At 43.9% G+C, this 27,689-nt stretch overlaps 1 protein-coding gene across 1 annotated transcript in view; it reads right to left on the reverse strand.

Moving 5' to 3' along the window:
* LOC109873601 (astrotactin-2) overlaps positions 1-27,689 on the reverse strand; it is a 476,030-nt gene that overhangs the window by 301,221 nt on the left and 147,120 nt on the right. The window contains exon 4 of the mRNA XM_031809054.1: positions 19,488-19,640. Within this exon, the coding sequence (XP_031664914.1) occupies positions 19,488-19,640 (153 nt within the window). The remainder of the gene's footprint in view (positions 1-19,487; positions 19,641-27,689) is intronic.

Raw genomic sequence — 27,689 nt, forward strand, 5'->3', positions numbered from 1 at the left:
ATCCTATATATCACATGTCTCAGGGGCCTTATGCATGTCCTAGTACTGTCAAGGCATCCTGAAATGCTAGCGGGAGTCCCTCCATTGGCGGAGAAGTGCATTTTTTTTTTTTTTTTTTTTTTTTACAAATCAGAACGATTAAGAGACTGAATCACCATGATCCCTAGGATCAAACAAGCCAAACATCCATAAAGCTCAAGAGGAAACTAAGATGGAGACCAGTGTTTCACCTATGCATTTAGCAGTGGTGCACCACCGCACTGCAATAAAAACAGACACTGCAATAAAAACCTAAATAATAATGATTATGTAGATGTATAGATGTATAGATAATGTAGATGTATAGATGTATAGATAATGTAGATGTATAGATGTATAGATAATGTAGATGTATAGATGTAGGCTAACTCTGCCCCTGCTGCTGAAAGAACACAGACACATACAAGCCATGTCCTTTCGGTATTTGAAGACGATGAGGATGTATAAGCCTTCAGTACTGGAAAAAAGCAATAGTGTGACTATATAAAAGAAGTAGCCCACTGTTATCTGATGTAACTCTCTGAGGTGTGGGATGTAATGACGGTGAATTATCTCTGGGGTAGGTTTATAACTGAACCGAGATCACGTTAGACTTCTGGCAAATCACACGTTTAGAATGTGCCTTTAAAACAGGTGTTGGAGGATTCTCATCTCGTCACAGTTTTTGCTCTCGAGGGTGGTTTAGTTGACTTAGTTTAAATGGCACTATTTCTAGGCGGCTTTATCCTGTAGCGGCTATAAATCCCTTCATTATGCATTTTGTTTTTCAATCTCCACGCATTTATCAGGGCTTTAATGTCATGGTGGCACGGCAGTACTGAGGAGAGGTGTTCAGTCACGCAAGCACACAGACACACACGCACGCACACACATACACACGCTCCCCGGAATGCATGTACAGACCACACACACGCACACACATACCATCTCCCTCACACACACACACACACACACACACACTGGGGTCGTGTTCAAGTTTGATTTGCAAATTGAGCTCAAGAGACGACCGCCGAAACAGCACGGACGCTTGATCAAACGGTGAAAGTGGAGAGAGGAGACAAGAGAGAAAAATAGATGGAAGGAGGGAGAAATATCACTCCATTAACATGCTGAGATATTCATGCAGATATATGGGCAAGTGGAGCGACTTCCAAGAGCGAGTAAAACAAGTCAGTAGGCGAACGTGTGCATCAAAAGTTTAAAGGCTGCAGTCTCGTGTTACAAATGAGGTGGTAAAACAGAGGCCACTAGCGCCTAACAAGCCTGTCAGGAAAAACACTGCACTTCCACACACACACACACAAGCTCACACACAAAAACATACACGCTCAGTGCATTTATTTCTATTGTAGGTGTTGTACCAGACAGACAGGACATGGTTGTGACAAAGAACAGAGGTTTTTCAGACCTCTTATTGAAATGTGTCAACTCTGTCTCTCCTCCCCCTCACTCCCCATGTCTCTCTCTCCCCCTCTCTCTCTCGCTCTCTCTCTCACACACACACACACACACACATACCCACACTCCCTCCCTCACTGTGAAATGCATCACCTCCCTCTCCTGTCGTCATTATGCCTGCTCTCTCTTCCATGTCAAGGGCACTACTGGTGTCTCACACACTTCCATAAAAAGCATTGACTCTGGAGGCTGAAGCTAAACTATAGAGCGAAGACGGTAAAGTTTTCCATTAGTCCGGCTGCCTGCCTATCTGAGTTGTGTCACACCTTCAACCCCTCTCCATCTCTCCATCTGCCTCTCTCTCCTAAACAGTGTGTGTGTGTGTGTGTGCAGTAGATTCACACCCTTCCTAACTAAAATATGCTGTTCAAAATAAAACATGTACCAATTCAAATTCTCCCTGAATTTTGAAATGGTTCAATCAACACCTTTACCAAATAAGTAGACTTAGTATTCTCTACAAGTTTAATGTCAATTACTATAGTGAACGCTTTTCTTTGCAAGTCACATTGACTTGCACCAACACTGAGCTCAACGTGGACGTAGTAGTTCCAATAATGCATTATTACTCGCAGCAGAAGAGTCATTCATACTGCATTTACAAAGTCCCAGATGGATTGCGTCTGCAACAAGTGACAGGGGATGATGGAGGAATATGAGGTATGAAACAGAGAGAGAGAGAGAGAGAGAGAGAGAGAATCGGAGAGAGAGCGACAAGCGGAGAGAGTGTTGGAGGACATAGTGAGAGGAATTGAGGATGTAATGAGAGGGAGTGAGGAAGAGAGAGGGAGACCAAGAGTGACGGTGGGTGGAGAGGGAGAAAGTGAGGGACAGAGGTTAAAAAGAAAGGGAGGTGAGGAAGAGAGAGAGGGATGATACAGTGGTAGAGAGAGAGAGACGGGCTATAGCGAGAGAGGATAGGGAGGATAGGGTGGGGGGAAAGGTTACATAGGGAAAGAAAGCGGGAGCTGCTTTTCAATCTGCCCTGTGATGGGAGTGATTAAGGTGGTGCAGACACTGGGAGGCGAGGCAGCGATGAGTTCATTCTGCACTATAAAAGCTAATCATTTTTCTGTCAGGGAGCACAGATCACCCTCTGCTTCTGCCATGCACGCCATCACATCAACACAGTACCACACCTAATGGACTTCAGCTCAGGTGGGCTAGTGTGAGTGATGGTGTGTATGAGAGAGAGAGAGAGAGAGAGAGAGAGGTATTCATGCACCTGTATGTATGTGTGCTCTTCATGTGTTTGTATGAAAGCAGGGAAGGGAATTACTGAGAACACAACTAACAAGACCGTGACTATTTGCCAAGGCCAATTTTGTTGCCTTTGTTTGTAGGGATGAGATAGAGTGAACATGTGAATGAATGAGTCAGTATGTGCAAAGACGTGTGGTAGTTTGTATCTATATGACTGTGTGTGCGTGTCTGTGAGGGACAGCATAAATTATCTATTGCTGCCCCTACCCGTGACCGCATCTGTATCTGTTTAAACCTGAAAGGTTAAGTGTGGTTTACCCAAAATAATACAGGCTGTAATTATACAGAGATGTGGGTAAACAAACGCCTTCTCCGTACTTCAGCAGTGAAAGCACCAGGGAGATGCAGTAAATACAACATGGCATGACAAGCGGATGAGTACAGATAACACACTCAACGTGTGTGTGTGTGTGTGTGTGTGTGTATGCGCATATGCCTGTGTGTGTGTACAGTAAGTGCATGATTGCTGGTCTTATCCTGCTCTGCCAATGGTAATCAAATTCAGGCTGCATTCAAACTGTGGCTGAGCGACTGCCCCTAAAAAGCTACTTCTTGTTTTGAAAATGGCCCATGTGGGGAGATTGAACGAGATGGCCGCGTGAACTAAGAGCTCTGCACAAGTAGTTTCCAATTCCTAATCTTACCTCCACTTCAAGTTTATACTCCTTTAGCTTTAGTAAAAAAAAGTCATGGCGGCTACAAAAGGCGACACTACAGGTGACATTTTTACCCGGACTCGTGCATTAGCGACGGAAAAAGCCTCCAATTAGAAGCTAGCTTCAGAAAAAGTTTGCGCCATTAGCCAGGAGCAAGAAGACCCGTTCCCCCCCCGAGGCCTAACGAATGCCAACCTCGCACTCTGTCGAAGACATCCTTTCTGAGTTGAGATCCCAACGTACAGAACTCAACATTAAGTTAGATGCCATTAACTCTCAGCTCAGTGCGATAGGGGCCAAGGTGACAATCCTGGAAAACGCTTTGCCTGACATCAACAACAAGATAACCATAAATGCGGGGCACCTGGACGAGGCAGACGGCGAATCCTATCCATGGAAAACTTATTGACAGATGCCATGGAAACAATAGCATATGCTAAAAAGAAAATTGAGCATCTGGAAGAGAAAACAGAGGACCTGGAAAACAGGGGGCGAAGGAATAATTGTGTTCTATTCAATCTGGGCGAAAAAGAAGAGGGAAACATGCCACTGATCCGCTACCTGCAAGACAAACTTCCTGAGTGGCTCCACCTGTCCACCGACAGGCCCATAGAACTCGAGAGAGAGAGAGAGCTCACCGAGCACTGAGGCCCCCACCAGCAACCAGACAACCACCGTGCCCAATCACCATACGTTTCCTGGGATTCACCGACAAGGAACGAGTCCTACAGGTGGCGAAAATCAACACCATCACAGTGGGAAACGCCAAACTCACTTTACACCAGGATCTGTCAGCTGGAATACGCCGAAAGCGCCGAGAGTTTGACGAGGTGAAGAAATACTCCATTGACCGAGGCATCTTCAGGGGATTCAAATACCCAAACGAGCTCAGGATTCTTCACCAAGGAGCCCTGCGACACTTCAAAACTCCCGAAGAGGCAAAACTTACTCAATGCATTTACTCAATGCGGGCGGAGAGGATGAGGCATTTCTTTGGTGGGGAGACGTTGTGCGTTGCTAACTGTTCCCGTTTTTTTTTCTTCTCGGAACACAGAATTGAGACTGAGCAGGGGGGTAATAGTTCCAACGGGATGTGTCGAGTTGTTTGGGATCTCGGCTGGGGTGTTCAGAGATTGTTATTTTATGTACACGATTTAGTTTCCTTTTATGTGAACGCAGCTGTAACTATTATTCACTTTTACCCAGCGCTGACTTTCACTAAAGTTCGATTACTGTTCGATGACTAGTACCTTAAATCTATTGACATGGAACTGCCATGGTCTAGGTCATGCAATAAAACGGAAAAAGATTCTATGTGCTCTAAAAAAGGAAAAAGCAGACATCGCGCTATTACAAGAGACACACCTCTGTGATGCCGAACATGCCAAACTCCGCAGAGCTTGGGTGGGACAGGTGTATTTCTCATCTTTCATATCAAACAGTACAGCCATACTTATCCATAAGAATGTTCCATTCATAATTGACAAAAACATATCTGATCCGGAGGGGAGATTTATTTTGATAACTGGGTCACTGTATGGTCAACCAATTACTATCTTAAATACACTGCTCAAAAAAATAAAGGCAACACTTAAACAACACAATGTAACTCCAAGTCAATCACACTTCTGTGAAATCAAACTGTCCACTTAGGAAGCAACACTGATTGACAATAAATTTCACATGCTGTTGTGCAAATGGAATAGACAACAGGTGGAAATTATAGGCAATTAGCAAGACACCCCCAATACAGGAGTGGTTCTGCAGGTGGTGACCACAGACCACTTCTCAGTTCCTATGCTTCCTGGCTGATGTTTTGGTCACTTTTGAATGCTGGCGGTGCTTTCACTCTAGTGGTAGCATGAGACTGAGTCTACAACCCACACACGTGGCTAAGGTAGTGCAGCTCATCCAGGATGGCACATCAATGTGAGCTGTGGCAAGAAGGTTTGCTGTGTCTGTCAGCGTAGTGTCCAAAGCATGGAGGCGCTACCAGGACACAGTCCAGTACATCAGGAGACGTGGAGGAGGACGTAGGAGGGCAACAACCCAGCAGCAGGACCGCTACCTCCACCTTTGTGCAAGGAGGAGCAGGAGGAACACTGCCAAAGCCCTGCAAAATGACCTCCAGCAGGCCGCAAATGTGCATGTGTCTGCTCAAACGGTCAGAAACAGACTCCATGAGGGTGGTATGAGGGCCCGACGTCCACAGGTGGGGGTTGTGCTTACAGCCCAGGATGTTTGGCATTTGCCAGAGAACACCAAGATTAGCAAGTTCGCCACCGGCGCCCTGTGCTCTTCACAGATCAAAACAGGTTCACACTGAGCACATGTGACAGACGTGACAGAGTCTGGAGACGCTGTGGAGAACGTTAAGCTGCAGGCAACATCCTCCAGCATCACCGGTTTGGCGGTGGGTCAGTCATGGTGTGGGGTGGCATTTCGTTGGGGGGGCGCACAGCCCTCCATGTGCTCGCCAGAGGTAGCCTGACTGCCATTAGGTACCGAGATGAGATCATCAGACCCCTTGTGAGACCATATGCTGGTGCGGTTGGCCCTGGGTTCCTCCTAATGCAAGACAATGCTAGACCTCATGTGGCTGGAGTGTGTCAGCAGTTCCTGCAAGAGGAAGGCATTGATGCTATGGACTGGCCCACCCGTTCGCCAGACCTGAATCCAATTGAGTACATCTGGGACATCATGTCTCGCTCCATCCACCAACGCCACGCTGCACCACAGACTGTCCAGGAGCCAGAGATCTTGATAGCCAGAAGAAAAAAAATCTTAACCTGACCCGACCATCCTTCTCCTGCTCCTACTGGCTTTCGCAGATTCTGGCTTTACTCTGCTGAAGTTGCCAATAATAAGCTACATGAGGAGTCGGCAACCTTTCTCATGTGGAATGCCAATTTTCTTACAATTTCTACCGATCTGCGTGCCAGTTATGGTTTTAATATGCACATTTTCGTGCAACGGTTTCATTTAATTTATAATAATGTCTGCATATCTCAAAATAATTGTCATGTGGTTAATCAAAAGGATATCAAAATATAAATTAAAATGATACAAACCTAAAATAGCCAGAAGGCAGACAATACCCTGATAAAAATAAATATCCTGTAAATCACATTGGCTACATATGGCCTGTCTGCAACAAACTTGAAACATTGTATCAACTATTAACTTGGGTCCAACTAGCAATTTGCAACATTGTACAAAATATTCTGGGCCCTCAGAGCTTCATCTGCCAGTGAGCTCGGGACAGGCACAGTTGTAGGCTATTTGTGCAAGTCAAGCACTGATAAAAAGTAATCAGGTAGGCCATTTTATGTTTCCACTGGATCAGAGCATGCCATTTTTCCCAATCACGCTAAGTGGTCGAAAGGGAGAGAGCTGGAAAGATTTTTTAAATATATTGAGGAACTATTATTCTGAATGGATGTAAAAACATGAAGACTAAGAGAAAGGATTGTTTTGCTCACTGCTTTAGCACACTACGCCAACCCTGATGTCCTTGCCGTGTCTGAATCCTGGCTTAGGAAGACCACCAAAAATCCTGAGGTTTCCATCCCCAACTACAACATTTTCTGTCAAGATAGAACTGCCAAAGGGGGAGGAGTTGCAATCTACTGCAGAGATAGCTTGCAAAGTTCTGTCATACTTTCCAGGTCTATGCCCAAACAGTTCGAGCTTCTAATATTAAAAATTAGTCTCTCCAGAAATATCTCTCTCACTGTTTCCACCTGTTATAGACCCGCCTCAGCTCCCAGCTGTGCCCTGGACACCATATGTGAATTGATTGCCCCCCATCTATCTTCAGAGATCGTTCTGTTAGGTGACCTAAACTGGGATATGCTTAACACCCCGGCAGTTCTACAATCTAAGCTAGACGCCCTCACACAAATTATCAAGGATCCCACCAGGTACAACCCAAAATCCGTAAACATGGGCAGCCTCATAGATATTATCCTGACGAACTTGCCCTCCAAATACACCTCTGCTGTTTTCAATCCAGATCTCAGCGATCACTGCCTCATTGCCTGCATCCGCTATGGGTACGCGGTCAAACGACCACCCCTCATCACTGTCAAATGCTCCCTAAAACACTTCTGCGAGCAGGCCTTTCTAATCGACCTGGCCCGGGTATCCTGGAAGGATATTGACCTCATCCCATCAGGAAAGTAATTTCCTCGCCATCTTAAATAAGCATGCCCCATTATAATTTTTTTTGAACTAAGAACAGATATAGCCCTTGGTTCACTCCAGACCTGACTGCCCTCGACCAGCACAAAAACATCCTGTGGCAGACTGCAATAGCATCGAATAATCTCCGCGATATGCAACTGTTCAGGGAAGTCAGGAACCAACAAAATGATCCGCTGCCATTGTTGCAACCCCTATTACCAGTCTGTTCAACCTCTCTGTCGTATCGTCCCAGATCCCTAAAGATTGGAAAGCTGCCGCAGTCATACCCCTCTTCAAAGGGGGTGACACTCTAGACCCAAACTGTTATAGACCTATATCCATCCTGCCCTGCCTTTCTAAAGTCTTCGAAAGCCAAGAAAATAAAGAGATCACTAACCATTTCGAATCCCACCGTACCTTCTCCGGCTGTGCAATCCGGTTTCCGAGCTGGTCATGGGTGCACCTTAGCCACTCTCAAGGTACTAAATGATATCATAACCGCCATCGATAAAAGATTGTACTGTGCAGCCGTCTTCATCGACCTGGCCAAGGCTTTCGACTCAATCACCGTATTCTTATCAGCAGACTCAACAGCCTTGTTGTCTCAAATGACTGCCTCGCCTGGTTCACCAACTACTTCTCAGAGAGTTTAGTGTGTCAAATCGGAGGGCCTGTTGTCCGGACCTCTGGCATTCTCTATGGGGGTGCCACAGGGTTCAATTCTCGGGCCGACTCTTTTCTCTGTATATATCAATGATGTCGATCTTGCTGCAGGTGATTCCCTGATCCACCTCTATGCAGAAAACACCATTCTGTATACATCTGGCCCTTCTTTGGACACTGTGTTAACCAACCTCCAAATGAATTTCAATGCCATACAACATTCCTTCCGTGGCCTCCAACTGCTCTTAAACGCAGGTAAAACTAAATGCATGCTTTTCAACCGATAGCTGCCTGCATCCGCCCGCTCGACTAGCATCACTACTCTGGACGGTTCTGACTTAGAATATGTGGACAACTACAAATACCTAGGTGTCTGGCTAGACTGAAAACTCTCCTTCCAGACTCATATTAAACATCTCCAATCCAAAATTAAATCCAAAATCAGCTTTCTATTTCGCAACAAAGCCTCCTTCACTCATGCCGCCAAACATACCCTTGTAAAACTGACTATCCTACCGATCCTCGACTTCAGCAATGTCATTTTCAAAATAGCCTTCAACACTCTACTCAGCAAACCGGATGCAGTCTATCACAGTGCCATCCGTTTTGTCACCAAAGCCCCATATACCACCCACCACTGCAACCTGTATACTCTAATCGGCTGGCCATCGCTACATATTCGTCGCCAGACCCACTGGCTCCAGGTCATCTATGAGTCTATGCTAGGTAAAGCTCCGCCTTATCTCAGCTCACTGGTCACGATAACAACACCCATTACTTGCTACTATGGCCTATCTCCTCACGCCATTTTTTTCTAGCGTGTTATTGACTGTACGCTTGTTTATTCCATTTGTAACTCTGTGTTGTTGTTTGTGTCGCTTTGCTTTATCTTGGCCAGGTCGCAGTTGTAAATGAGAACTTGTTCTCAACTGGCATACTTGGTTAAAAAAGGTGAAATAAAAAAAGTAAAAAAATATGTCTCGGCCGTAGCCGTGAGAGGAGTTCGCTGTTGGACAGAGTGGTGAATGAATGAGAACTAACAAGGCAAATCTGGGGTGAGTAGGAGAACATAATGAGCGTATCTGAATCATGATTCCACTCGTTCTCAGAGAGGCAGGTACGATTAGAGCTCAGATCATGAATATTAGCGTTCTGAGCATTGATCAACGCTGGGAACGCAATAAGTGGGTAAACGACAATGAACTAAATAAAAAGGTGAGTAAATACTATTTCACAAAAAGGTGCATAAACACCTTTTTATGTGTGTTTTCCCTCCACTACATCCCTGATCACAGATGGTGATGGAGCAAGTTGCTAAAGTGTGATGCTTCAAACTGCCTGTTTGACAGAAATCCTAGCAGAAATTATCTCTGAGATTGAGATTTCTAATGTTTCTGGAGGAGCACTAGCTCTCGATATTAGGCATAGTCAATAGTATTATCTAATAGTAAAAGCCTGCAATCCAAGACAGTGATGGTAATACTATGGAGACAGATATACAGTATATGTCCTTTCAGAAGCTATAACGGGGGCCAGATTAAAAACACAACACGCTGCTTCTTATAGTCTCCAAGGGTACTTCTACTAGTCTACAATGGTGATTCCAGAGTGAAGTTTGCTGATAAACATGCTTTCTAGTGTGGTAGGACTGATGTGAATAAGACTGAATTGTTGATTACTAAGAAGTCTTATGCTTGATCTTGATATTTCATTGTGATAACAGTGAACCAGGTGATTTACCTGCGATAACACATTCTCAAAGCTTGTTGAATTGAAAACGTCATGATGTTAATTTGGACGTGCGATAAAAGTTAATGTAGGCCTAGTCTAGAAAATTGAATGAATAGAATGTTTTTAATATATACAGTATTCTAGCAAAATGAATGTGTGTGGACAGCAGCACTATATTATATTCCACCATGCTTCATTCTAACTGGCTTTTGTTTGCAGTCTGGCCTTGGCAGGAAATCATGGCAGGCTGATTAGGTGGAATGAAGTCCAAGCGGGCTGAGAGAGTAGTGGGAGTGCCAGACGCCCATGCCATAGTGCCCCAGGCAGCCCACTTCTAGCCAAGTGCACATCAGGAAGAAGCACCTCTTCAGTGGCTCCACTGATCCCTGACCAGCCCTAGATCCCCCAGGCGGGTGCCCCTCTCTCCTCACTCATGCAGAATTGAGCTCAGGGAAGACAAATCTACATTCGGTCCAATACTGGTCCAAGGTACGTCAATGTGGTATCTGTGTGAATCACTTCTTTGTTTCTGTCTCTGCCCTCTATCAGAGTCTTTCTGTTTATGTCTGCCTGTGGCTCCCCCCCCCCCTCTCTCTCAAGTTCTCTGTCTCTGTCTCTCTCACTCACTCCATCTCTCTCTACCCTATCTGCATCCAATTAAATATCCAACCACTTGATATAGGGTTTTGAAACTGGCAAACAGGTGGCAGCACAGTTGCATTTTACAGTACAACAATCGAACAGATTCCAATCATCTCTGAGTTTATGGAACCTGAAGGCTTTCAAAACAAGACTCTTCTAAAATTGCAGTGCCTTAAAGAAATTGCTGACAGCATCACAATATAAGCACCCACAGCCCAAATTCGTGTCCTCATATATCTGTGACACAGGTCAGGGTAAAATATTGGAACAGGTGGGAGTTTTAATGGTCACCACTCCCACCCAAGTGGCCTTACTGTCTACCTCTATCTCCCCTGGACGTTTATTCACATATTCCATTTTGATTAATGGATCGTTTAGACTAATGAGCATACAAATGGCACACACAGCACTCCGGGTGTAATCGGCAAATGGCTGGGACAGGGAAAGAGTACTTTGGTAAATGTGATCCCATAGGGTATGACTGATGACTGGCTGAAAAGGGGGCTCAAATTCAGAACCCTTAGCACCATGGCTCCTTTGGGTTATTAACACCAGCCACACAGGGTTTAATTCCTCCATCTTGGGTAATTGTTGCACCTCCCCTATGATTGCCTCCATCCACCCTGTACGATTGACAGTGAGGCTGGGGACACCATGGGTTGTTAGGGCCATCTAAAATGGATGTTTCATGCCTAAGACCAGGAGGTGTCAATTGAATCCTATTCCTGTAAGATTACCAACCAGTGAGACAGAATATATGGCACATTAATAACTGTTGTAGGGCTACGCAGTCAGGCTGACATATGAGATACATGACATATGATGAGTAGCTATCATGTTCCTCTGGTCTGGAGAAACGGTCAGTGTCAGACTGTGCAGTAATTACATTGATGGTTAGAAACACGCTGCTCGACTTTCAGTTAAGCATGAGTCCATTGATGTAATATCCTGGACAGGAGTATGCACACCAGTGGAGACTCCTGAGAGGAGGAAGGGGAGGACCATCCTCCTCAGTGAATTTCATAAAAATGTAAATGGTAAAACATTGAAAAAGTTACACTTTGTATGCTAAACTATACTAAATGTTTTCACTTGTCACCAAATAATTAACTAAAACACACTGTTTTGCAATGAAAGTCTATAGTCGCCTCAACAGCACTCTGTAGGGTTTATTAATTTATTGCCACCTGGGCCTGCCGGAGTAACTGCTTACTGTCGATACACTGTAATGTTACTGCATGATTGTAGTGGGTTTACTAACACAGTAGTTCTATTAGCTATTTTGACTAAGACATTACTTTAGCTAATATGGGGACAATGTGTGTAGCGGTTATGACATGGTTTGGCTTGGATTTTTTTTGTTGCCTGGTCACATACAGCTGATGTGTTGTTCATTGAAGTCCACAAACAAAGGGAAAATGTGAAAGGAGGAGAGTGTATAGATGCGAGAAGGAACACGACATGGTTGCTATGAAAGTGAACTGTGTTTGAGCATGATCAGCCTTGTATTCTGGGATGCATTCGGGGTGGTATTCTGTTGAAAAACGTTTCTAATACTTAAGCAAATGAACCAGAGATAAAAAAACGGAATTTGTCCAATAGAAACTCTCGTTTGCAACTGTTGGACTAATGATTACCCCCTAGATAAGCTAGAAGTAGGCAAGAGTGTGCAAGGTGGGTTTGAATGTGTCACTGTCTGTCCATGTGTCACTGTCTGTCATCTCAAATTTTTCACTCGACCTGTGTGCACCTACAGTACCATTCAAAAGTTTGGACACACATACTCATTCAAGGGATTTTCTTTATTTATTATTTTTTTATGTAAAAAAAAAGTTTTACCCCCTTTTCTCCCCAATTTCGTAGTATCCAATTGTTAGTAGTTACTATTTTGTCTCAACTCCCGTACGGGCTCGGGAGAGACGAAGGTCGAAAGCCATGCATCCTCCGAAACACAACCCAACCAAGGCGCACTGCTATTTAACACAGCGCGCATCCAACCAGGAAGCCAGCTGCACCAATGGGAAAAGGTGAAAGGAGGAGAGTGTATAGATGCGAGAAGGAACACAACATGGTTGCTATGAAAGTGATCTGTGTTTGAGCATGATCAGGGTTGTATTCTGGGATTCATTCGGGGTGGTATTCTGTTGAAAAATGTTTCTTTAACGTAAGCAAATGAACCAGGGATAAAAAAACTGAATTTGTCCAATAGAAACTCTCGTTTGCAACTGTTGGACTAACAATTACCCCCTAGATAAGCTAGAAGTAGGCAAGAGTGTGCAAGGTGGGTTTGAATGTGTCACTGTCTGTCCATGTGTCACTGTCTGTCATCTCAAATGTTTTACTCGACCTGTGTGCACCTACAATACCAGTCAAAATTTTGGACACACATACTCATTCAAGCCAGCCGCACCAATGTGTTGGAGGAAACACCATGCACCTGGCAACCTGGTTAGTGCGCACTGCGCCCGGCCCGCCACAAGGGTCGCTAGTGCGCGATGAAACAAGGATAGTCCTACCGGCCAAACCCTCCCTAACCCTGACGACGCTAGGCCAATTGTGCATCACCCCATGGACCTCCCGGTCGCGGCCGGCTGCGACAGAGCCTGCGCGCGAACCCAGAGTCTCTGGTGGCACAGCTAGCACTGCAATGCAGTGCCCTAGACCACTGCGCCACCCGGGATGCCTGGGATTTTCTTTATTTGTACTATTTTCTACATTGTAGAATAATAGTGAAGACATAAAAACTATGAAAAAATGCATATGAAATCATGTAGTAAAAAATCTAAGTTGCCACCGTTTGCCTTGATAGCTTTGCACACTCTTGAAATGATCTCAATCAGCTTCACCTGGAATGCTTTTCCAACAGTCTTGAAGGAGTTCCCACATATGCTGAGCACTTGTTGGCTGCATTTCCTTCACTCTGCGGTCCAACTAATCCTAAACCATCTCAATTTGGTTGAGGTCGGGTAATTGTGGAGGCCAGGTCAACTGATGCAGCACTCCATCAATCTCCTTCTTGGTCAAATAGCCCTTACACAGCCTGGAGGCGTGTTGGGTCATTGTCCACTTGAAAAACAAATGATAGTCCCACTAAGAGCAAACCAAACTCTGCATCTTCAAAGACACAGCGGCTGGAACCAAAAATCGCAAACAGATTTCCACCGGTCTAATATCCATTACTCTTGTTTCTTGGCCCAAACAAGTCTCTTCATCTTATTGGTGTCCTTTAGTAGTTGTTTCTTTGAAAGCAATTCGACCATGAAGGCCTGATTCACACAGTCTACCTCCGAACAGTTGATGTTGAGATGTGTCTGTTACTTGAAATCTGTGAAGCATTTATTTGGGCTGCCATCTGAGGTGCTGTCACGACTTCCACCGAAGTCGGCTCCTCTCCTTGTTCGGGTGGTGTTCGGCGATCGATGTCACCGGCCTTCTAGCCATCGCCGCTCCATTTCTTATATGTCCATTTGTTTTGTCTTGTTCCATTACACACCTGGTTTTCATTCCATAATGTATTTAGTCCTCTGTTCCCCACCATGTCTTTGTGTGTAATTGTTTATTGTTATGTGGATTTTGTCAGGAGCTATACTTTTGCTATGTTCCGTGTTTTTGTCACGTTATTGTTCTTATGTGCTGTCATTTTTGGACCAGAATTAAAGTGTGCCTGTTTATTACACTCTCCTGCACCTGACTTTGCCTCCCGTACACACCCCTGACAGGTGCAGTTAACTCCAATGAAGTTATCCTCTGCAGCAGAGGATAGTCTTCCTTTCCTGTGGCGGTCCTCATGAGAGCCAGTTTCATCATAGCACTTGATAGTTTTTGCAACTGCATTTGAAGAAACTTTCAAAGTTCTTCAAATGTTCCGGATTGACTGACCTTCGTGTCTTAAAGTAATGATGGATTCTCGTTTCTCTTTGCTTATTTGAGCTGTTCTTGCCATAATATAGACTTGGTATTTTACCAAATAGGGCTATCTTCTATGTATCACCCTACCTTGTCACAACACAACTGATTGGCTCAAAGGCATTGCGAAGGAAATCAATTCCACAAATTAACTTTTAACAAGGCACCCGTTAATTTAAATTCATTCCAGGTGATTACCTCATGAAGCTGGCTGAGTGAATGCCAAAAGAGTGGGCAAAGCTGTCATCAAGGCAAATGAATAATCTAAAATGACACTTTTTTGTGTTATTTCATAGTTTTGATGTCTTCACTATTATTCTACAATGTAGAAAATAGTAAAATAAAGATAAACCCTTGAATGAGTAGGTGTGTCCAAACTATTCACTGGTCCTGTACTGTACTTTCATTCATAGGCTAGGTTGTAGCAACCTCATGATGGGTATAGGGAAAGTTTGAGTATTATGTAGTAGCCTAGACCTATCGATGTTAAATGGAACTGGGTGAATGGAATATGAATGACAGTCATCCAACATGCTGTAATAGAAATAAGACCATGCTCATTAAAAAAATATTGTCCTTCCTCATCATAAACGGCACTGAGTGCCACTGATGCACACACGCATGCAAACAAGCATACACACGCACAAACACACACATTGTTGTCTGGCTGTAGATCACCTGGCCTGTTATAGATAACCTAAGGATTAGGGTCAGGGCTGAAATCATGGTGTATTATCTAGAGGGAAGATTGAAGGGTGCTGAAAGTGCAGCAAAGCACAGAATACATTCACCAGCCATCAAAACTCCCTGAATCACACACACACACACACACACACACACACACACACACACACACACACACACACACACACACACACACACACACACACACACACACACACACACACAGGTCAGGGTAAGTAACAGGCTTTGCTAATTCAGCCAACACCATTTTTTTCTGTCTCCACATCCTGTTTCTTCATTTAGGGAATCTACTGAGTAGAGAAAGACACAATACTGAAAACTTTCATCTGTAACTTCAAAGCATCAATTTATATCAGATAAGTGGGATAATAGAAACAAGGTTAGGCTGTCATAGTGGGCCAAATATGAGTTCTGACACATCAAAACAGTTCCATAGCTCCTAAGTAGCACATCAAACATTATTACAGTGGGAAACGCAGTGCACAAAGGTGTATGCACATACAGTGGGGACAGAATACATAAACCAGAAACTCAATTTGAGGCTAAACTTCATTGTGAAAAGACTTCAAAGTGTGTCTTTGAATGGTGGCTTGGGCAGAATGTTAACTAGCCCAATCTTGGAGCCCTCAAAAACGGCATGGTGAAATAGAGACAACAGACAATGAAATATGAAAATATGAACTTGAAGGGGAGAGATTTGCGTCTTGCGTGCTGATGCCGTTGTGTGTTTGTGTGTGTGTTTGTGTGTGCACAAGCATGCGTATTTGTGTGTGTTTGACATGTAGAAAGATAATAGAATAAAGAAGAAGAGAGAGAGTAGTGGGAGAGTGGAGAGAGCACTTCTCTCCATTTCAGCGCCAAGGACAGCGCTCTATTTGTTGGGTCTCACTGAATCAAACAGGACACTTCAACAGACCGTCTGCTCCGGAGAAACTTGACCAACTTGTTCTCACTCAGACTAGATTCACTCATAATCTCTAATATTGTCTCTCTTTTCAGACTCTATTCTACAATAGCAGAGACACTGTCTTTGGTGCTGAAGTGGGGTACAGCAGTCTCTATCGCTTTCTCTACTCTGTCGCTCTCTCACTCTCTACTCAGTCGCTCTCTACACTGTCGTTCTCTTTCTCAAACACAAGCGTACTCACAAAGAAGAATGGAAACATAACTACTTGAACAAATGGATCCCACAACTAGAACCGTTCCCCCTCAGTTCTCCCCACAATCTAAATCTAAGAAATGTATGCCCCTATCATTAGTTTCACTCATCAGCAAGACTCTTAATAAACTACACAGATGGTGTTCTCTCCCCCTTGCCTGTCTTGTGTCACTGAGACGCCCCTGCGCAGCATGGGGCCTCGTGCCACTGTGCCACTGTGCCAAAGGGCCTGTCTCCGCCATGGCCTCTCATTACAATGCAAAAGTAATCAGCAACAACAACAACGGGGGAAATAAAGAGAACTTCACAGCTGCACTCACACTTAATCTGTTTAAAAACTGGCATCCATGTAAAACACATGTTCAGTGGGGCTCGTGGAAATGTGGAGAGATGGCAGAAAAGGGAACTAATTTACGGCATAAAACGCTGTTTCAAGCCAGCCCAAATGAAATAGAAAAGTCTATCATAGCCTCCCTCTAGTCTCGTACATTCCCAGTTCCTGCCTTCTCCATCTTGTGTATAATTTGACTGCGCATTCATTTCCTTGCGTGGCCTAATCTCAGAGCCTAGCCGGCGAACTCCCTTTCCCTCTCTCGATTTTCCCTTACGTAAAAGCGCTAGTCCAATTAGCATGTTTGTTATCCTGGATTGGGTCCCTCTTTGTGCTGAGAAAAACTATTTCAACTGTAGGTCTCGAAAATAGTTTATTTTCTCTCCGAGTCACAGAGAGGAAATCTCCCGCCAGCGACTTGCACTGAGATTCTTTAGAATTTGAAAGCTGGACCACTGAAAGGATTTGATTTCACAGAGCCGACATTCACTGACAAAGCTAATTCCTGGGCTATTCGCTCAGGGTCTTTCAATGACAAAAACTTCTAACTTGTGGGTTAACAGAAAATACAAATACACTTTTTTCAAACACAAAGACATAGCCTTCCTGTTAGTTATGTTGGTTGGACACCTAACCCTACCCCCCCCCCCCCCCCCCCCAGCCAATTGTTAGGGCCTGCTCTACAGTATCTCACAGCTAGGCTGTGTAATACACTACATTACTATATAGAGCAGGCGGCGTGAGGGGGTGATGAAGTGTGTAGTCAAGGGCATGGGGTAAGCTGTCCAAGGTTAGTGTCTCATTTCCACAGTGGCCACTCAGTCTCTTCCAGTAGTGGGTAATGTCAAATTGATGGGTCTTTTACTGTCATATATGATTTGAGTGCATGGAAATGGCCAAGGTCTGAATTTATGGTCCTGAGGACTGAGGTCATGGATGTGACTACAATCTAGACATTGTAGTGAGACGCTGCATCACACACACAAGCCTCCAGAAAGTAAAGGGATACAGCATACTAGAATAACAAGCCAAATTATCATCAGCATGTACTTGTACATATATAATATACCACCTCGGACAGTTACGTCGGCAGACCTGTCATGAAGGATCGGCAGGGCTCCGTGTCGCTAGTAAAGGGTCCAGGTCAGGCCAATTGGCAAAAGAGGTATTGTAGCCCAAGGATTGGCTGGTGGACCTCTTTGGCTAGCTAGGAGATGGGCCTAGCTCGGGGCTAACTCCAGGGTAACTGGTGCTTGCTTCGGGATAGAGACTTAGCCAGGAGTTGCCCCCAGGATAGCAGCTAGCTAGCTGTGATGATCCGGTATAATGGTTCAGAGCTTGCGGTATGAATCAGAGATGTGGTGGAGAAAAAGCAGTCCGATATGCTCTGGGTTGATATCGCGCTGTGCAGACTGGCAGGAATTGACAGGGTTGAGGCTGGCTGATGTCCGAGATAACGGTGAGGACCGCTAGCAGTGGCTAACTGCCAACTAGCTTGTAGCTAGTTAGCTGGCCAGCTTCTGATGGGGGTTCCGGTTCTAAAGTATAAAAGAAGGCCAGCATCCCGGAGTCACCTCTTCACTGTTGACGTTGAGACTGGTGTTTTGTGGGTACTATTAATGAAGCTGCCACTTGAAGACTTGTGAGGTGTTTGTTTCTCAAACTGGACACTCTAATGTACTTGTCCTCTTACTCAATTGTGCACCGGGGTCTCACACTCCTCTTATTATTCTGGTTAGAGACAGTTTGCGCTGTTCTGTGAAGGGAGTTGCACGAGATATTCAGTTTCTTGACAATTTCCCGCATGGAATAGCCTTCATTTACCAGAACAAGAATAGACTGACGAGGTTTCAGTAGAAAGGTCTTTGTGTTTCTGGCCATTTTGAGCCTGTAATTTAACCCACAATTGCTAATGCAATTGTCTAAAGGCCAGTTTTATTGCTTTTTTAATCAGGAAACAGTTTTCAGCTGTGCTAACATAATTGCAAAAGGGTTTCTAATGATCAATTAGCCTTTTATAATGATCAACTTGGATTAGCTAACACAACGTGCCATTGGAACACAGGAGTGATGGTTGCTGATAGTGGGCCTCTGTACGCCTATGTAGATATTAGTTCCTTTGTTATTGTCTTTGTTTTAGTATGGTCAGGGCGTGAGTTGGGGTGGGCAGTCTATGTTTGTTTTTCTATGTTAGGTTTTGAGTTCGACCTAGTATGGTTCTCGATCAGAGGCAGCTGTCAATTGTTGTCCCTGATTGAGAATCATACTTAGGTAGCCTGAGTTTCACTTTTGGGTTGTGGGTGTTTGTTTTCTGTGTGAGTGTTTGGTCCACACGGTACTGTTTCGGTTTTCGTTCGTTCACTTTATTGTTTTGTATTTCAGTGTTCAGTTCGTTTCATTAAATATTACATCATGAACACTTACCACGCTGCGTTTTGGTCCTCTTCTCTTTCTCCCGAAGACGATCGTTACAGATATTCCATAACAAATATTCAATTTCCAGCTAATTTACATTAACAATGTCTACACTGTATTTCTGGTTAATTTAATGTTATTTTATTGGACAATTTTTTAAATGTTCTTTCAAAAACAAGGACATTTCTAAGTGACCCCAAACGTTTGAACGTTAGTGTACATGGTGGGTGTCAACCTTGAAAGAAATGTGCTCTCTACTGAATATTTTATTTATTTATTTAACCTTTATTTAACTAGGCAAGTCAGAATAGTGACTAATGAGCCTTAGTCTTACCTCTGGTGTGGCTTGGGCCTCTGTTGCGTCCTGTAGAAGAGTTGTGTGTGACGTTGTGTTGAAAGTGGGAGATCTCCGGGGTGGTGTTAGTACGGAAACTCTCCTTAAAACGCCGCATCAATGCATCCACTGTCTCCTGCTTGGGGTCAAGGGCTGTGGGAGGGATAAAACAACGAGATGTGAGGTCTGTTAAAAGGTTTCACACTTAGAGAGGGTTGGTTACAAAGCATGAGAAACAGGCACTGGTATGTTGTAAATGCAAACAGGGAAGAGTAAAGCAAACAAACACATTTGAATGATAGCCGGGTTGTGAAAATACTTTGTTCAGCATGTATATTGTATATTAAAAAACAACTGCTTTGCATCAAAGCTGCATTTAGAATGCATATATAATAAATATGATGAAATACCTTGAATCTACTTTGATTACTGACTGTGACTTTGAGGGCTATACATCTGGGCAGTTTGATATCAGGAAGGCCATTTTACTTTTGGACCCCAATTGATTGGAACAGAGAAGGTGACTAAACAAGTTTGCAAAGTTTGATTCATTTAGAGTATTTTAGACTGAACAGCTGACTCACGCTAGACTCAGTCTAAATCAAAATGCATTTTGTGTCAAGCACTGTAAATTACAAAGCCTAGTCACAGTAGATACATTGGTACTTATTTGGTGCACTGTTTTCAGTACATTTCCGCCTCCTATAAGTACATAGGTTGTTGAAAAGAAGATGGGCTCTGCCTTTCTGACTGCCTCAGTTCAACAACCTTTCATCTCTACAGGAATCCCCCTTCAATGGGCTGCCCCTTGCCACACCGTTGAACACTTCATTCCTAGTTCAATCGAATACACGCTTAACTGAAGGAACAACAAAGACAGAATGCAATATGACGTTTTATAAAATAGTTTGGGGAATGGCCTTGTCTCCGAGGGAAGATCCTCAGCGCCATGTGATGTGATGGCAGGTAGCCCTATGCAAGTAAGAGAACATGGGAAAATTGACATATAATACATCCCGAGATTTACACCAATTGGTTGATAGAGAGGAAGGTGATAATTGCAAAAGTGAGTCCATAGGTTAAACATGAAGCTTGAGGAATGTGCATTATTGTGCCATGCTCATAGGCTATAAGGTAAATAGGTTAATGACATTCCGCACATGTCTAATAGGAAAGAGGAGAAGAAACAGGAAGTTATGCTGATGATGATACATTTGCATTCATGCCCACTATGCCCCTAGAATAAGAAACAAAGTGAATTATGTTATGCTTACTGGATGAAGTTAAATTACGTTTCAACCCCTGAAGAAATAACCTTTTTGAAATGTTGTCAAGTTTGGCATGAAGAAGCAGTTGTGCAATTCACATCTGAACAAGAAAATACCCCAGAAGCTTTGCACTATTTCAAAGTGGGTATCACTGCTGAATCGGGCTGCTTTAATAGACTCAAAGCACAAAGGACTACAGATGAGAAGAACAAATGGGCCCATTTCTTTCCAGTTAATCTTCCAAAATAGAGCGCTCCAGTTTACAATAGGTAATGGGCATTGTTTGCATAGCCCCCTTTTGAAAACCAATATGAGATGTAGTGAGGAGTTGCAGTGCGGCCCAGGCACATTTCCTTCTACTCTGCAGAAATTCTCCAAACCCTCGGGGGACTCATATGACCCATCTAAACATGTTCTGCCCCATTTGCGCCACCGAGACAAGAAATGAGAGAGAATATTCTTCCCATTGTTTCCTCAGCACAACAAAAAAAACTAAAACTATCCCTAAAAAACACAGAGGGAAGCGACCATTTATCTAGAGCCTCCATTACCAAGCGGAGTGCTGTTCCCCCATGGCCCGCAATGCATCAAAAGTTCAATTAAAGTGAGATATGTAGACCTGGGAGTCTCTCGGAGGAGCGATGATACATCTGGACATGGGCTATTTACTCGCAGTGCAGTGTGTGCAGGAGCGGAGCGGCCTAAAGTGAGCGACAGAGAGGGGGGTTCGGAGATAGATGTGGCCTGGCTCACAGCGGTATAGCGCACTCCACAGACAGGGTCATTTCTCAACCTCCCCAGCTCTGTCTTTCTGTCTGTCAGTATGTCTTTCAGGTGTGCTCACATCATGAATTATTATCAAACATATATTTGCCGGGAACACTCAGGGAATGCCAATGAGAGAAATAAATCAAGTGCTGAAATAAGAAGTTGTAGAATAAAAGTCAGACAGCATTAAAGTTGGAATTTAAAAGCTGAAAACTAATGCTACTGTCTATCACATTCTTAACACTAGATGAGTGTATTTGTGCTTCTTTAACAATGGGCAAACATAAACAGAGAATGCATTTACGCTTTTTTACTACCCAATGCTTTACATTATGTAACCTCCACATCTTAAACAGTGGCCATACATACAGTACACTCGAGTATGCCCTCTGCCCTTTAAAATCCACTTAGCAGTGGTGAAACACACTATACTATGCACCATGTCCTTTACTAATGCCCACATCTTGAACACGGAATGATATAACCATATAACGAACAGCTCACTCTTGGCTTCTTCACGTCCACTTGAACACATAATGTATGAGTGTGGCATGCAGAAACCCCAGCGGAGGGTTCCATGAGCCTGGGTAGACTCAATGAGACGGCTCATCTAAAGACAGTGAGACACTGCATATGAAGCACTAGCCAGCTAGCAAGAGTGCTACGCTAAGACAGTAAATGCACTGAGAATTCCCCATTGGGGCTACGACGGTTCACTTGGCTAATCCACAGGCCTAAGCTCAGAAAACAAACAGACTGGGCGGGCCATGTGGGCAGCAGCCACTTAAGCCCTGACCTGCCATGACTGAGGAGTGGCTGCCTGCCTGAATGTGTGAAGGAAGGAGGTTAACTGGGCCCATACATATTGCATGGCCCCTTGGCGCTCACTTTGTTCTATCGGGGAGGCGGAGATGCTATCCCAAATAAGCCCTGTGAGGCCCCGTGGCGCACCTCTTCAAACAAATCGTTTGTCTCTTTAGTGTGTTCGGCAACTGCTATCCATATACTTTATCATGCTCTCTCTCCCCCTATCTGTGTAACTGCCTTTCTCTCTCTCTCTCACACACACACACACACACACACACACACACACACACACACACACACACACACACACACACACACACACACACACACACAGTGACTGGCTATTGGCTATTGATATTGTCTTCTAAATCCAATATGTTTGTTGAGATTGGCTTTAAATCATGCCTGTGTGCTGAGCCTCTGAGTGTCTCTCTTGTCTCTGTATGAAGATATCATCCAAATACACTCTAATTGATATCACTTAGGGGAAAGATGCATGTTGTCATTTTATAATTGTGGTTCTTTTTTTTCTTTTTTTGGTATTACAGCAAAGCTCTGAATTGAGCAAGTCAACAGTCAAAACAGGTTTCTAATAATTACAAAACACAAAGCTAGGAATGGTTGTCAGCAAGAAAAAATTATGTAATTTCAAAAGTTTAACTACCAAACTGGAAGTCAATTTCCTTCATAGCAGAAAATGGTTGGAGATGCAGGTATGAGACATACTACAGGACCAAAGGTATGTGGACACCTGCTTGTCCAACATCTCATTCCAAAATCATGGGCATTAACATGGAGTTGGTCCCCCCTTTGCTGCTATAACAGCCTCCACTCTTCTGGGAAGGCTTTACACTAGATGTTGGAACATTGCTGCGGGGACTTGCTTCATTCAGCCATAAGAGCATTAGTGAGGTCGGGCACTGATGTTGGGCAATTAGGCTCGCAGTCGGTGTTCCAATTCATCCCAAAGGTGTTCGATGGAGTTGAGGTCAGGACTCTGTGCAGGTCAGTCATGTTCTTCCACACTGGGCCTCCTGAGTGGAACAGAGGTCTAAGGCACTGTCAACACAGACCCGGGTTCGATCCCAGGCTATGTCACAGCCGACCTCGAGCGGGAGACCGTGGCGCACAATTGGCCAATCGTCGTTAGGGGAGGGTTTGGCCGGCCAGGATGTCCTTGTCCCATCGCGCTCTAGCGACTCCTTGTGGCTGCCTGGGCGCATGCATGCTGACTTCGGTCGTCAGCTATACGGTGTTTCCTCTGACACATTGGTGCGGCTGGCTTTCAGGATAAGCAAGCAGTGTGTCAAGAAGCAGTGAGGCTTGGCAGGGTTGTGTTCCAGAGGATGCATGGCTCTCGACCTTCACCTCTCCCGAGTCCGTACGGGAGTTAAAGCAATGGGACAAGACTGTAACTATCAATTGGATATCTTGAAATTCGGGAGAAAAAAGGGGTAAAAAGTACAACAAAAAAGTTATTTGACCTAATACATTTTTTTGCCCACATTGATCTCAAAAAATAATTTCTCTTTGGACCTCGCTTTGTGCACGGTGGCATTGTCATGCTGAAACAGGAATGGGCCTGACCCAAACTGCTGCCACAAAGTTGGAAGCACAGAATCGTCTAAAATATGCTGTAGCGTGCGTTAAAACTTCTTAGGGATATCCCACTTTTTTGCAATTTTCGCCTAAAATGACATACCAAATCTAACTGCCTTTAGCTCAGGCTCTGAAGCAAGGATATGCATATTATTGGCACCATTTGAAAGCAAACACTTTGAAGTTTGTGGAAATGTGAATTAAATGTAGGAGAATATAACACAATAGATCTGGTAGAAGAAAATACAAAGAAAAAAAATTAACTTGTTTTTCTACCACCATTGTTGAAATGCAAGAAAAAGGTCCCAGTTCTAGCCATCACCCTGGTTGTAAATCCGATGGTGTTCACAAGATGACAGCAGTGTATGTGCAAAGTTTCAGATGGATAACTTGAAACATGAGCGAACTACATGACATTTAGTGTGAAGTCACCCAGTTAGATTTGGACAAATTGTGAAGGAAAAAATTGCATTCAAATTACATTATTCAGGAAGAATATCGTCAAATCTCTATTCTTGGACTTTGATTGAACTTTTACAGTATCAGTAGCCATATTATAAGTTCAACATTTGCAAAACAACCTGTTTTCATAACTCTGAATATTCTTATAATTTTTGTCCAAAAGGAAAAGGCATGCTGTCTCAAAAGGTTTGTAGCTACATTTGACTACATACACAGGGTGTCCGGATACTCCCGTAAAGCCCAGCTCATTGGCTATGTAGCTAGCTTTGTTTGACACAGATTGGTGCTTATTTGACAAAGTTAGAATCGTTCAAGTGAAGACCGCCCGCGTTATCGGCATGCCATGAAGGCATCGCTCTCTGACCAAATATGGTGTCCTATAGGATATACTACACCCCTATTGATATAGTGAAGTCTGGTTGCGTTCTAGGATCTCTGAAGAATACATACAAATGTGATTTGACCGGTTGAAACACCATTCAGGGTTAGATTTTCAGAGATTCCTTTCTTTGCAAATCGAATGAGAGTAAATACAAAATCGATAGTGCATACTATATGGACCTTTTTAGGATGTGAAAAAGGATTTTATCTAACAAAACGACACCCCATGTTATCTCAGGGACCCTTTGGATGACCCTTTGGATCAGAGCAATATTTCAGAATGTAAGTACACATTTCACTTTCAGAGGTGAATATATCGTGGTGTAAAAAGTGTTTTGTTGTTAGGAACTCTCCTCAAACAATAGCATGGCATTTTGTCGCAGTAATAGCTACTGTAAATTGGACAGTGCAGTTATATTAACAAAAATGTAAGCTTTCAGCTGATATAAGACACTTATTTGTATAAACATTTGTTGTTTCTCTAAAATCTACGATCGTGATACAAGGTGCTGCATGATTTAGAACTGTCCCGTTGACGGGACGCCGATACCTAAGTTCAGATTTACTTTCACTGGAACTCAGGGGACTAGGCCGAACCATGAAAAATTGCCCCAGACCATTATTCCTCCTCCACCAAACTTTACAGTTGGCACTATGCATTGGGGCAGGTAGCGTTTCCTGGCATCCGCCAAACCCAGATACGCCCGTCGGACTGCCAGATGGTGAAGTGTGATTCATCACTCCAGAGAATACGTTTTCACTGCTCCAGAGTCCAATGACAGCGAGCTTTACACCACTCCAACCGCCGCTTGGCATTGTGCTTGGTGATGTTAGGCTTGTGAGCGACTGCTAAGCCATGGAAACCCATTTCATCATGCTCCCGACGAACAGCTATTGTGCTGGCGTTGCTTTCAGAGGCAGTTTGGAACTCGGTAGTGAGTGTTGCAACCAATGACAGATTATTTTTGTGCCCTACCTGCTTCAGGACTCGGCGGCCCCAATCTGTGAGCTTGTGTGGCCTACTACTTCGCGGCTTAGCCGTTGTTGCTCCTAGACGTATCCACTTCACAGTTACAGCACTTAGAGTTGACCGGGGAAGCTCTAGGAGGGCAGACATTTGACTAATTAACTCTTGGAAAGGTGGCATCCTCTGAAGGTCACTGAGCTGAGCTCTTCAGTACTGAGCTCTTCAGTACTGCCAATGTTTGTCTATGGAGATTGCATGGCTGTGAGCTCGATTTTATACACAAATTTGAAGGGGTGTCCACATACTTGTGTATATGTATATAGTGTAGCTTATTGCAGATAGCTGAATATGGAGGATTTAAAAGATTACAGTATCTGAAGTAATAGCTACTAACAGCACTAGGCTTTCAGAATAATACATTTGTTTCCTTTACTTATTTCCTTTACTTGACACTTTACATATTATACTTTCCTTTCCTTAGGACAATGTTGGAGGCACTTCTGGGACTTTTCTCTCCACTGAACGCCCAAGCTAGCTTCTCACTTGCAGCTCAATATGAGCCAAAGCCTCTGTGTCCTTATTTTCCCCTTCAGCATCTTCCTTATCTCCCCTAGTCCCTTATCTGCAGTGACAGTGGGTTAACAGTGTCTTAGAAGCATTGGACAGCCACTTGCGCAGTGCCCCAGTCCATGAGTAGATCTCATGGGCTCACACATCGAATAATGAAGTAAGCGACATATTTTTGTGTGCGAAGCCATTAAACCTTTTTGTTTGTCTCACACCTCCCAACACCAGAAGACAACCTTACGGCCACACAGCAGCTGTGTGTGTTTGTGTGTATGTGTGCGTGTCTGTGCATTTGTGCATGCGTGTGGGCGCATCTGTGTACGCAACTTTCTGTGTATGTGTGCTAGGATACAGATTGTGATACCTCGTGCCATACTGGGATATTTGGTAATAGCGGCACAGAACACAAGGGGTACGGTCTTCAAACCCCACTGATACTCTGTTATCCGAAGGTTAGCAATACGAACAAGCACATGTAGAATTTCATAGAGAATGCTAACTAAATGCTAACTAGCGCTTTGCAAACATTTTATACAGTCTGTGACCTAAACTATACAAGTATGTCCAAAATGCTACTCCCAGTTTTCTGCACGCACAAAACAAATATTATCCAGCAAGGCTCTTGGTCCAGGAGGGCATTATCTCCTATTACCAAGCGAATGCTTGATTTTGGAAGAAGCTAATCACTTAAATAGATAGCTAACTAGCTACTAAATTAGCGAACCATATGTACAACTACAGAGCATGTAGCACATAGCTTTTAAATAAACACCACATGACTGGAGACACTGTCAAGCTTCATTATGAATAATTATGTGACATGTGAAATTAACAATGCTATCTTTTTTAAAATCTTCTTAAGTATTGCACAAGTTGACTGCAGGTATTTACTTAAAAGTAGCTACAAATATTCACATTTATTAAAAAACTTCTAAGAAATAGTTTTGACGGTATTGAAAAAACTGTGGCTTTTTCCAATACACCGGGATACGGTATACTGTATACGGTATAACGCCCAAGCCTATTGTCTGCACACGTGTTTGTCTGTATATGTGCATCTGCCTGATCAAAGTTGGGCAACAGAAACCAGTCATGGGAGTTAGCATTCTATTTAGTGTTTGTTGGCATAACACTGGCCCTCAATGGGATCTCACATTCAATATGTCTGCTAGGAGTGCAGAAGACTGGAAAGGTGAAGGGGATTTACTTCAAGTGGCCGCTCCACATCTCAAACAGCCAGCTCTCCTCCCTCTCTTTTCCTTCCCTCCTCCTTGTCTCTCTCCCTCTTTGCCTCATTTCCACTCTTCCTCAGCCCTCCCTCGAGATCTCATCAGTGAGAAACCCGTTGATACAGAAAGAGAGTGAGGAGGAAGATGGCAGGGG

Source organism: Oncorhynchus kisutch, linkage group LG29 (genome assembly GCF_002021735.2).
Source record: "Oncorhynchus kisutch isolate 150728-3 linkage group LG29, Okis_V2, whole genome shotgun sequence".
NCBI classification, from domain to species: Eukaryota; Metazoa; Chordata; class Actinopteri; order Salmoniformes; family Salmonidae; genus Oncorhynchus; species Oncorhynchus kisutch.